General features: G+C 40.1%; 1 protein-coding gene and 1 non-coding gene across 2 annotated transcripts; both read left to right on the top strand.

The window, feature by feature from the left end:
• Positions 1-9,763: 9,763 nt before the first annotated feature.
• Positions 9,764-12,655, top strand: LOC122439556 (cytochrome c oxidase subunit 7C, mitochondrial). Its single transcript, XM_043464713.1, has 3 exons — positions 9,764-9,926; positions 10,741-10,869; positions 11,790-12,655. Exons 1-2 carry the CDS (start codon positions 9,852-9,854, stop codon positions 10,855-10,857), a joined length of 192 nt encoding a protein of 63 aa, XP_043320648.1. The 5' UTR covers positions 9,764-9,851; the 3' UTR covers positions 10,858-10,869; positions 11,790-12,655.
• LOC122441131 lies at positions 11,628-11,690 on the top strand. Its single transcript, XR_006269266.1, has one exon. It is a non-coding gene; the product is annotated as a small nucleolar RNA Z39 (small nucleolar RNA).
• Positions 12,656-13,230: the final 575 nt, after the last annotated feature.

Raw genomic sequence — 13,230 nt, 5'->3', positions numbered from 1 at the left:
ATGGGACCTAATTAAACTTAAAAGCTTTTGCACAAAGGAAACTATAAGCAAGGTGGAAAGACAGCCCTCAGATTGGGGGAAAATAATAGCAAACGAAGCAACAGACAAAGGATTAATCTCAAAAATATACAAGCAACTCCTGCAGCTCAATTCCAGAAAATAAATGACCCAATCAAAAAATGGGCCAAAGAACTAAACAGACATTTCTCCAAAGAAGACATACAGATGGCTAACAAACACATGAAAAGATGCTCAACATCACTCATTATCAGAGAAATGCAAATCAAAACCACAATAGGGACCATACACACCAGTTCAGGATGGCTGCTATCCAAAAGTCACAAAGCAATAAATGTGGAGAGGGTGTGGAGAAAAGGGAACCCTCTTACACTGTTGGTGGGAATGCAAACTAGTACAGCTGCTATGGAGAACAGTGTGGAGATTCCTTAAAAAACTGGAAATAGAACTGCCATATGACCCAGCAATCCCACTTCTGGGCATACACACTGAGGAAACCAGATCTGAAAGAGACACGTGCACCCCAATGTTCATCGCAGCACTGTTTATAATAGCCAGGACATGGAAGCAACCTAGATGCCCATCAGCAGATGAATGGATAAGGAAGCTGTGGTACATATACACCATGGAATATTACTCAGCCATCAAAAAGAATTCATTTGAACCAGTCCTAATGAGATGGATGAAACTGGAGCCCCTTATACAGAGTGAAGTAAGCCAGAAAGATAAAGAATATTACAGCATACTAACACATATATATGGAATTTAGAAAGATGGTAATGATAACCCTTATGCAAAACAGAAAGAGACACAGAAATACAGAACAGACTTTTGGACTCTGTGGGAGAAGGCGAGGGTGGGATGTTTTGAGAGAACAGCATCGAAACATGTATATTATCTAGGGTGAAACAGATCATCAGCCCAGGCTGGATGCATGAGACAAGTGCTCGGGCCTGGTGCACTGGGAAGACCCAGAGGAATCGGGTGGAGAGGGAGTTGGGAGGGGGGATCGGGATGGGGAATACATGTAAACCCATGGCTGATTCATGTCAATGTATGACAAAAACCACTACAATATTGTAAGTAATTAGCCTCCAACTAATAAAAAAATTAAAAAAAAAAAAAAAAAGGAAAGCTGAGAGCCAAAGATGATGGCTTTTGTACTTGGTGACTGGAGAAGACTTTCTGAGGGGTCCTTTTGATGGCAATTTTTAGAAAGGTTGATAACGATAACCCCTATATGCAAAACAGAAAAGAGACACAGAAATACAAGAACAGACTTTTGAACTCTGTGGGAGAATGTGAGGGTATTTTTCAAAAAGAACAGCATGTATTACTATCTATTGGTGAAACAGATCCACCAGCCCAGGTGCGGATGCATGAGACAAGTGCTCCGGCCTGGTGACTGGGAAGACCCAGAGGAATCGGGGTGGAGAGGGAGGTGGGAGGGGGGATCGGGATTGGGAATACATGTAAATCCATGGCTGATTCATATCAATGTATGACAAAACCCACTGGAAAAAAAAAATAAAAAAAATAAAATAAAAAAGAAAATTAGTCCTGAATATTCATTGGAAGAACTGATTTTAAAGCTGAAGCTCAAATATTTTAACCACCTGATGTGAAGAGCTGACACACTGGAAAAGACCCTGACCTGGGAGAAATCGAAGGCAGGAGGAGAAGGGGACAACAGAGGATAAGATGGTTGGATGACATCACTGACTCGATGGACATGAGTTTTAGCAAGCTCCAGGAGTTGGTGAGGGACAGGGAGCCTAGTGTGCTGCAGTCCATGGGGTCGCAGAATCAGACACAACTGAGTGATTGGAATGAACTGAACTGATGGTGTTTCCAGTAGTCATGTATGGATGTGAGAGTTGGTCAATAAAGAAGGGTGAGCACTAAAGAATTAATGCTTTTGAACTGGTGCTAGAGAAGACTCTTCAGAGTTCCTTGGACTGCAAGGAGATCAAACCAGTCAATCCTAAAGAAAATCAACCCTGAGTATTCACTGGCACGACTGATGCTGAAGCTGAAACTCCAATACTTTGGCCTCCTGATGCGAAGAACTGACTCGCTGGAAAAGACCCCGATGCTGGGAAAGATTGAAGGCAGGAGGAGAAGAGGACAGCAGAGGATGAGACGGTTGGATAGCATTACCGACTCAGTGGACATGCATTTGAACAAATTCTGGGAGATAGCGAAGGATACACCAGGGAAGACTGGCATTCTGCAGTCTGTGGGGTCTGAAAGAGTCAAACAGGACTTAGTGACTGAACAACAGGTACAGAACTAAGGATAGGTTCACAGAGAACACAGATTCATACAACAGAAACAAAACAAAAGCAACCGTTAATACCACTTTCTATCTGCCCTGGATTCAGTGTGGAACCGAAGGGAGGATCAACAGAAGCTTATAAACGTTCAACAGTACAGATAGTTGAGGGCACATAATGGTGGCAGAGAAGAGAGTGGGTTTCCCTGGTTATTGATGAGCCTACCTGACGTCAGTTCCCTCTTGTAAATGGTAGCTTCCTTCTCCCCCTGGGTACTGACAGTAGTGACATTGCTGTCATGTCCTTCATGCCATCTGCTGGCTGCCTCCTGCAGTGGGAGTGTCGCTCCACGATCTTTTGAGAACTCCTAAGGTCCCCGATCCAAAAAACTGTTGATGTCTCTGTCTCTATCCCTGGGCTCTTTTTCGTTTGTTTGTTTCAAGACTGGGCAGTTACAGGCTTGTAGGCTTGAGGGGTGCAGCTTGGAGGTGGTGGTTTAGTTGCTAAGTCATGTCCAACTCTTGGGACCCAATAGACTGTAGCCTGCCAGGCTCCTCTGTCCATGGGATTCTCCAGGCAAGAATACTGGAGTGGGGTGCCGTTTCCTTCTCCAAGGGATCTTCCCAACCCAGGAATTGAACCAGGGTCTTCTGCACTGCAGGCAGATTCTTTACCGACTGAGGTACAAGGGAAGCCCCAAGTGAAAGTGAAAGTCACTCAGTCTTATCTGACTCTTTGCGATCCCATGTACTATACATTCCATGGAATTCTCTAGGCCAGAATACTGGAGTGGGTAGCCTTTCCCTTTGCCAGGTGATCTTCCCAACCCAGGGATTGAACCCAGGTGTCCCGTATTGCTGTTGGATTCTTTACCAACTGAGTCTGCTGTCTGCCTCCTGCAGTGGGAGTGTTGCTCCAGGATCTTTTGTTGAGAACACCTAAGATCCCCTATCCAATAAACAGTTGATGTCTCTGTCTATCTCTGGGCTCTTTTTCTTTTAATTTTTGGTTTTGAGGCTGGGCAGTTACATGGCTTGCAGTCTTTAGCAATGCAGTTTAATAGCCTTCGAACAACCCTATATAGTAAGTAACATTACTGTCCCCATTTGAAAGATGAGGAAGGAACTTACTCCTTGCCAAAGCTAAACAATCAGGGTAGATCTTTCATTTGAGCCCATGTCATTCTGATTCCAGGTACAGTAAATTGCCTGAAGTGTGCAAATCTCGCAAAGTGTGCAGAATAGGAAGTTACAGGATTATGAGTATCTGCAGCAGTGTAGCAGAGTCCCAAGGTAATATATAACCACAGGATGTTGAATTCCTGCAGAGGTACTCCATAAGATTCCAGCAAGAAACGAGAAGGTCTCTGCAGAGGAGATGCTTTATTCAACCAAACATTTCCAATTTCCTCTCAGACACACAGAAATCTGTATATCATTTAATTGGGTTTGGATAAGGTGGTAGCATGTGATTGGTTTCGATAATAGAATACAGGCACAAGTAGTGTATGCCACCTACTTACCTGGCCCTAGTGTAAGTCTCTACCTTCTTAGCAGGGTGGCAGGCAGGGTCAATCCAGAAGACTGAGTGAGGCCCAAGAAGATGGTGACTCTAGGATTACCAAATGGAAGATTGCAGCCAAACATCTGATTCAGATTGTGAATGAGTAAGAAATAAATCTTCGTTGTGTTAAGCCATTAAAATTTGGGGCTCATTTGTTACATTAGCTAGCTTTAATTGCCTTACCTAGCCCCGGTTGTATAAAGCAAAGAGCAAAATCAATGAAGTAACACTACAACAACCTTCTCTGTGAGGAGAATTCATGATTTATTAGCTTATTTACATGTGCTAATACTGTTCCAGAAAATATTTGAGGTATAGAACAAAGACACGTACTATAGACTATGATAAAATAAAATTGCATAGAAAAGTGAAGCAAAGCTAATTAAGAAGAGAAGATGGAGCTAAGAGTAAAGTATACAAAATACCTTCACAGTCTCCACAGAAGGTAGGTCACACATTTGGCTCTAAGTTCTCTAGGAATAAGTATATGGGGGAAAAAAATTGCAATAAAGCTTGTTATTCACAGCATTCATAAGGAAAAAGCAAATCAGCTACTCAGGAGAAGCATGTTTATTTTAGTTCTAAGACCAGAGAGAAATTTCTCCTATGGGTCCTCATAAAAATGACACCATGAAATACATTGAAACATATCCTCAGAGGGAAAACAAAATCCTCAGAGTAAACACAGCAATGAGTTTCATGAGTCTGTTGTTTAAAAAAAAAAAAAAGAATCCCTTAGTACAAACTGGTAAGAAGATGCTGAATCCAATTTAGAACAAAGATAGTGTTTTTAATGCTGTTAGTGAGGGTATAGATTATCTGAGAGATGTGAAGAGAACTGGGAAATTAAACCTAATCCACTTTGTATAATTTTATAATTAGTTGAAATATTTAAAAGAACTGTTTGTGAGTTTACTAATAATTTACTCAAAGTGCATAAATGTTATCTCAAGAAAACCCTATTTTTCTTAATTAAAAGTGCAAACTGAAAAGCCAGATACAAAAGCTATTATATCATAAATAAACACATCTTTCTGGACTGTATTAACCATGTCATTGCCAGTCTGTTGTCTAGAGGAACAAAGTGCCTTTGATTGGAACCTGTAATCTCACCTGATTGGAAAAGACCCTGATGCTGGGAGGGATTGGGGGCAGGAGGAGAAGGGATGACAGAGGATGAGATGGCTGGAGGGCATCACCTACTTGATGGACATGAGTTTGGGTAAACTCCGGGAACTGGTGATGGACAGGGAGGCCTGGCGTGCTGCGATTCATGGGGTCGCAAAGAGTAGGACATGACTGAGCGACTGAACTGAACTGAACTGAATATCACCTGAATCTAGTAGACATATACCGACACTTGATATGCATTGATCAGCAAAAAAAGAGCTTAGTTATAGACCAAGGTTTCCAGATAGTCCTTATGTGCAGTTCTTTACAAAACAAAACAAAAGTATTGCAACAAAGTCGGTTTATTTTCAAATATCTCCTATATTTTACTTACTTCTATCAAAAAAGGATTTTTTAGAATGATGCATTGAATTTATTTTCAATATTCCCTTCCTCATTTATGTGTTCCCCTAAAATAAATGAATGAAACTATTTAATTATTCAGTATTACAGTTACAGACACAAGCAGGAAATGCCATAATGAATTTAAAGAAACCTGGCCAAAGCAATAAAAGGTTTCATTATAAGTTAAGTCAAGAGGGAGATGGCCCATAAACATAAAAACAATCAGTGATTTTCAATTTGAGAAATGTTAGTTTCTGTGTTCACCTTGTAAAAATGTATCTAACTATACTCGGCAATTCTCCATGACAAATAATTAACCTACAAATTAATCTTCAAAAAGTGAATCATTGTTAAACTTTCATTGAGATTAAGCAATAAATTTGGAATGAAAAACATGATATGTTTTTAGGGAAAAATTGGTATTTAAAAGTAATAAAATGAGTAAAATATACAACTTGATCATATAAGTATTGTTTTTTTCTTTTTGCAGAAATTTTTCTTCCAGTTGGTCATCACTAAATCATTCAGAAGACTGGCACAATATTCTCAAACTGTAACTGCCTCAGTGGAATCACATTTTATTCTTTCCTAAAACCAGGTTTGTTTTTTTTTTTCTTTTCTCTCTATAAATGTAAAAATTTAAAAAGGCTAGCATGATATTCTGATTTTAATTCTACAGTAGCAGGAATTTCTAAAAACTTGAGAACAAAAAAACTTGAGTATTAAATGTAGAATAGAAACATAAACTTCTTTAGTAAACAATTTATTTTTGAATTCTAACCTAGTTCCTAAAAATCTAATGTAGTAGCTGTTGAGAGACATGACACATACTGTTCTTTAATTTCTAGATATATTGTTCTATATAATGCAATTTCAGTCTCCAAAGATTCATGTAGGTCTAGAAAGTACATTGCTCACTCTCTGATATACACCCTATTCACTATTAAAATAATTGGATTTTATTTTTAAAATACAACCTAGGAGTAAACCTCGTGTCCCTAAAGATCTTTTCTGTTTTGTTCGAATCCATGAAATGTCTCATTTCTCTTGAAATTCATTTTATAGCAAAAGAGTATCATACTGAATCAAAAGGTTCTCAAGGAAGATATGCATTTTCCTTGCCATTCACTATGACTGAATTTAGAAATGTTAGGTTATGTGTATAAGAAATTGTGCATGGTACCCGTTCCAGATCTCTACTCCTTTACAATAAACTATCCCAAAATTTAACATCTTAAAACAATTTATTATTTTCTTTTATATTTCTGGAGGCTGATAGGTTCAGATGAGCAGTTGTTGTTCCAGTTATTTATTGTGGCATAACAAACTACCCCAAACTTACTGGCTTGAAAGAATGACCATCTAATTATGTCTCACAAATCTGTAGATCAGCATTTTGGGCAAGGCTAAACTGGGCATATCTTCTCTACACAGCAATGACTGGCGTCCTTCAGTATTAGTCAACTAGCAGCTGGACTGGACTGGACTGGAGAATCCAAGATACCTTTACTCACATACTTGACATCTAAGCTTATGCCCCACTTCTTTTCCAATGAATTATTCAGAACTCTCCAGGTGCCTCTCCAACAAGTAATCAAACTTCTTAACATGAAGTTCAGGGTTGTGAGGGGAAACCTTCCAAAAACAGGAAAGGAAGCTGCCAATTTCATAAGGACTGGGCAGGATACTAACAAGGCATCACTTACACCAAATTCTCTTGGTCGAAATAGTCACACAGAGTCTATCCAGATTCAGGGAGCAAAGGAATACCCCTCCCCTCCCATGTCATGATAAAATGAGTTCACACAGCCCATGAGGGGCAGATAATTTCAAAGCCATACACAAGAATTTCTCCTGTAGTTCCCTTTGGAGTTAACTGACAGATACACAGAGGAGAATCAATTAATATGAATTAGAAGTAACAATGAACCAAATATACAGGAGGTATTATGTACATTAGAATGAAAAAGAGAATTCAGAAAACCTTAACTATTAACTGTGAAAACATTTCCCAGTTATAGTTAAATCATAATCCTTTAATACATAAAGACACTGATGGGGACTTTTAAAAAAAACCGAATATCATATATTCTCTGTCAATAAGGAGAAAACACCAGTTATATTTACATGTATCTCTACTCAGTTACCGGAGAAGGCAATGACACCCCACTCCAGTACTCTTGCCTGGAAAATCCCATGGATGGAGGAGCCTGGTAGGCTGCAGTCCATGGGGTCGCTAAGAGTCAGACACGACTGAGCGACTTCACATACACTTTTCACTTTCACACATTGGAGAAGGAAATGGCAACCCACTCCAGTGTTCTTGCCTGGAGAATCCCAGGGACGGGGGAGCCTGGTGGGCTGCCGTCTATGGGGTCACACTGAGTCGGACACGACTGAAGTGACTCAGCAGCAGCAGCTACTCAGTTACAAGCTCTTGTAGAAATAAAATTTCTTCACTTCGTTTTTTTGTGTTTTGATCGAAGTGAAACATGGCTTAAACATACACTTTATATCCAGTTTTCAAAGACTTAAATCTTATTCAACTTTGTTTACTACTACTGCATAAAAGAGTCATCTGTGCACTCTGCCACAAATGAATAACATAAAACTTAGGTTAGCATGGCCCTTCACAATTTAACCTAATGCTGCTTTCCTGGCCTCATTTATCACCAATTTCTTCCCAATACCCTCTAGTCAAAGACTACCAGCAGTGAGTGAGTGAGTCTCTCAGTCGTGTCCGACTCTTTGTGACCCCATGGACTAAACAGTCCATGGAATTCTCCAGGTAGGAATACTGAAGTGAGTTCAGTTCAGTTCAGTTGCTCAGTCCCATCGTGTCGGACTTTTTGTGACCCCATAGACTGCAGCATGTCAGGCTTCCCTGTCCATCACTAACTCCCAGAGTTTGCTCAAACTCATGCCCACTGAGTCAGTGATGCCATCCAACCACCTCATTCTCTGTCACCCCCTTCTCCTCCTGCCTTCAATCTTTCCCAGCATCAGGGTCTTTTCCATTGAGTCAGTTCTTCCCATCTGGTGACCAAAGTATTGGAGCTTCCTTTAGGATTGACTGGTTGGATCTCCTTGCAGTCCAAGGGACTCTCAAGAGTCTTCTCTAGCACCACAGTTCAAAAGGAATAATTCTTCAGCACTCAGCTTCATTGTCCAACTCTCACAGCCATACAAGAATACTGGAAAAAAACATAGCTTTGGCTAGACAGACCTTTGTCAGCACTCAAGTGGGTAGCCATTCTGTTCTATAAATGAAGAAGTTGGGTTTATTATTGGTTGCAGTAAGGGAGATCAAATACCTAGAGGAACCCTCGGGATCTCAATAAGGTGTTAGAATTTATAGGATTTCGGCTTGTTTCCAGTGACTTTTACTATCTTAACTAATTTTACCTAGGAGGAAAAAGACTAGTTTATGATTAACATTGTAATTGACAGAGAAGCAGAAATGCTATTGATGACATATGGTGATGTTTGGTCATTTTTGTGATTTGAACAATGTTCATGTTTTGTCTGTGTTCATATGTAATAGAGTGATCTTAAGTTATTGAGCCATCACTTTGATGGGCATGTCCTATTAATTTGCTTAGGTTCAGCAGAAGAGGACCAGCTCCTAGTCCAGGCTGGCCAGGATCACAGGCTGTTTTCTCTTCCGCACTCCCAACAGGCGACACTAATGCTGGCCTTGAGTTTTCTCTGCCCTCTTTCCCTATTTCTGTTCCACTTAGTTCTCTATATTTCCAAGGGGGCTTTCCTTGTGGCTTAGACAGTAAAGAATCTGCCTGCAATGCTGGAGACCCAGGTTTGATCTCTGGGATGGCAAGATCCCCTGGAGAAAGGAATGGCAATCCACTCCAGTATTCTTGCCTGGAGAATTCCAGGGACAGAGGAGTCTGGGGGGCAAGTCCGACAGGACTGAGCAACTACACTTACTTCCAGTAACCCTTCCCTTGGCACTTCAACTCAATTTTCTCTCTGAAATCCTTTGCACCGCATATTATTTGATTATTTGTTGTTATGCTTTCTTCACACATCTCAGAGCAACAGAGTAGTAGTGCAAATTAGAGACACTTAGCATATAGCCACAAAAAAAGAAAAGGGAGAGGTTTATTTTCCTTTTCCATAAACTAGAACACACGTAAACTGCTTCGTTAACTTCAGTAAAATCGTTTTAGAAACAAGCCTAAAGAACTCAGCTCTAAAAGAGTCACTGCGAGAATCTGCTGCCAGACTACGTTTCCCACAATCCTTCAGGGCCGACAAGGCGCCTCGGTGCTATAAACTACAATTCCCACAACCCTCGGCGCGGCATTTTCTCGCGTTTTCCGAGAACTGTGCCGCATTTCCCATCTTCCCTTTCGATCCTTACACTTTGGGGAACAAGGTCGTGAGGAAGCAGGGCGCCTTTTGCGGCCGCCATTTCTTTGGCCTTCAGTCTCGATCTTTTGTAGAGCTTCCAACAGCGCTATGTTGGGACAGAGCATCCGGAGGTTCACAACCTCTGTGGTTCGTCGGAGCCACTACGAGGAGGGTCCAGGGAAGGTTAGTATGGAAGGGGCCTGCTTCGTTGGGTAGGGGGCACTTGGCCGCGACTGACTGAACTCCGAGGCCGACTATGTGCCGTGAAGAGAGAAATGGGAAGCCAGGGTTTTGAGTTGGGACGTCGACTAGCATTCCGCTTTCCCCAGAGACCCGGGAGAAAGTTCAGGAGTGTGACTGCGCGCTGTAGTGTAAATGAAGCCAGAGGCCTTGTCTCTCTCTAGCGCTCCCCCCATTTACCCTAGCGTCCCACCCTGCCCTTCAAAATTCGGGGGACCTTAGAGCCTCTGACTGCAGGTATTGTGGCTTAAAACCTAGCTAAAGGTCACCGGCTTCGAAGTGAAGGTCATTTGAAAACTCGGGATTGTGAGGGCCTGTGGTGTGAGGCTAGTCTTAAACTAATTGACGAAATTAGAAGTATTAACCGCCTTTGAGGTTGGTTTTAGCTTTAATTATAAATAGCTTCAAGCGGGTAGTTAGCTGTAACAGCCTCCTGAAGTTACCCTGAGGCCTAGAAATGGGCGTAGAGGGATAGAGTCGAAGAGGAAAGCCAGGAATTTTTTTTTTACCATCTAGTGTTTGCGGGGAAGGTCAGATGATTCTAAAGATGTTTAAAAGTGCTATCTATGGTTAAGTTGCTCAGTATTCCATACATAACAATGGTGGACCAGGATTGTTCCAGAGCTCGAGTATTTGACCAGACATATATAACCTGATTATATAAAAATTAGCGTTTCCTCTGTACTTATTTTTAATCTGTAAAATCAGATGGTTTGAAGTTCAGTATTTGTTGTTTGTTCTGTTTTGTTCCCAACAGAATATACCTTTTTCAGTGGAAAACAAGTGGAGGTTACTAGCTATGATGACTTTGTTCTTTGGGTCTGGATTTGCTGCACCTTTCTTTATAGTGAGACACCAACTGCTTAAAAAGTAACCCATGAGACAGGTAAATTTAATGGGTTTATAACCTTCACAGAAGTTTGTCCTTTATTGCTTTCTTCCCTTAACCACCCACTCCGTCAAAATCACAAATACACCTGAAGTTAGGTGGGCATGTTACATTGGTGGAGACCGGTTAAACCTATGGACAAACATATCTTTGCCTGAAAGCCAGTGTTTATTGAATACTGCTGTTTTTAGGCACACCTAATATTAATAGGCTCAGATTGCTTCCCAGGCAAGACTGTGAGGTGTTAACGTGATTTAAGACCAAAAAAAAAAAAATGTCAACTTGCATAGTATTCCTTAGCTAGCGGTGGTCATCAGGATTTCTATTCAGGCAGTCTTGTTCCAGAGCTGAGGTTCTTGACCAGGAAAAGTTCTAGTAAACTGATTTAATTTTCATCTGTCTTGAGGGTGGTATATGTTAATCTGTACATGAAGGAATCGTGTGTGCTGCAAGATTAGTAGAGTCCCTGAGTAAGAAGGAAATGGCAAACCACTCCAGTATTCTTGCCTGGAAAATCACATTGACGGAGGAACCTGGTGGCTACATTCCACGGGATTTCAAGAGTCAGACACGACTGAGAAACTAAAGCACCACTGAGTGAGAAGATTAATATTGTAATTAGAATTTTCATCAAAAAATAACACTGTAGGAGGTTCTGTGGGTTGGTTGGAATAAATTGCAGAATATACTTTAGAAAAGAAGGACTTCACTTGTCTTAGTTTAGAAGGGAAATGACTTATCCAAGCCATTACTTGCTGCATATGATGAAGCAAATCAGTATGAGTAAAATCATGATGCTGTAAACGCTTTCTGATGCACCAGTCATAAATTGAAGGACAGACAATGCATTAATGAAACTGAATGATTTCTATTAAATGAGTTTTAAATGTCATTAATTTTTTTGTTTTTATTCACAGATAGGAAGAGGAACATATTAAGAGGTGCAGTCTCTTAAAAGGATCAAACCCTTGAACTCAGCATCCTAGATACATTTGTAAATAAACTTATGGCATAAATCCTTATTGCCTCTTCTCTGAAATGTGGAACATGATAATTGAACACGTGCTTACATTTTATTTGGGTAATAATGCATTATTAGTTTCTTAAATATGTATTTGATTTAGCTTATTTCTTGGTCTTAAATTCTGATTTTTTTGTTTGTTTGTTTCATGGGTCAGAAATTGTCGGCAATTCATTATAAAAGAGAAGTGCAGACTTACCCTGTGATTTTTATTTTAAAGGGAGGAAAAAAAAAAGATACGTTTTTAATCTTTTTTTTTTTTTTTTTTTTACTTTGAAGGAGATTCACTTCTCTCCATGAGTGATAATTAGTTAAACATTAGGAAAATCAGTAGTGTATGGAGATTTAAGTTCAGGATCTTCATTTTCTTCCTCTGTACCATAACATTGAAATTTTTGGTTTCATAGATGTGCTACTGACCAGTATTAGTCTTGTTTAGACTAAAAGAATATTTGAAATGAATTGTAATAGCATGTGAGATAATAAAGGAAATACTCCCCTTTTTTTCTGATGCTTTGACTAGGAGAAATGGGTTGTGAGATGGCTCTGATTAGTAATTATATCAGTGATAAGTCATGGTATTCTGTGCTTGGGGAGATTTTCTGTATAACATGAAGGATTCCTACCATTTTGAATTTTTTGTTTGAATCATTGGTAAATTACAAATTTAGCTGTCTGGGTTTTCTTGGTGGAAAGGGGACTAGAGCCTCCTTCCTATTTTGAGATTCATTGAGCTATATTAAACATTTTACATCCTGGCAAGTTCTAGGACCTGCTTTTTTTCTCCGTTCCCCACCCCCCCCCCCCCAATTTACAATTTGTATCAAGAGCCAAAGGTAACGGGTTTTATTTTACAGCAGGCTCAAGGTAGAAAATGTTTTATTAGATTTGTCTTTTTGAATTAAGTATTTGAGTGGTATACCTGAATGAGAAAAAAATTGCCTTTAACTCTCCTGAAATAGTGCAGTTCACCCAATCCCCGTAAAGGACTTCAGTGGGCTGGCTCTTAGTATGGGAGTATATTGAATGATAGAGACTAGACAACTTTTATTTTTTGTATTGATGTTCTCCAGAGAAACGGCCAACAGCATGTGTCTATAGAGAGATTTATTTTAAGAAATTGGTTCTTGCACTTGTGAATTTGTCAGGTCAACAGTCTGATGGGATAGACTGAAAGCAGGAGACATAAGAGTTGATGTTCCAATTGCAAACCATCTGCTAGCAGAATTTCCTCAGAAGTTCGTCTTTTTCTATTAATGCCTTCAACTAATTGGATGTGGCCTGCTCATGTGGAGAGTAAGTTTTACTGAAACTGAATGGTAATCTCAGGAATTCCC

This window comes from Cervus canadensis, chromosome 4, assembly GCF_019320065.1.
Source record: "Cervus canadensis isolate Bull #8, Minnesota chromosome 4, ASM1932006v1, whole genome shotgun sequence".
NCBI lineage: Eukaryota > Metazoa > Chordata > Mammalia > Artiodactyla > Cervidae > Cervus > Cervus canadensis.
This window is presented reverse-complemented; position numbering and strand designations above follow the sequence as displayed.

Bases quoted from the DNA above. Each gene is read 5' to 3' on its own strand.
- LOC122439556 (XM_043464713.1), top strand. From the start codon at position 9,852: ATGTTGGGACAGAGCATCCGGAGGTTCACAACCTCTGTGGTTCGTCGG. The intron at 9,927-10,740 runs GTTAGTATGGAA...TGTTCCCAACAG, and splicing joins ACGAGGAGGGTCCAGGGAAG to AATATACCTTTTTCAGTGGA.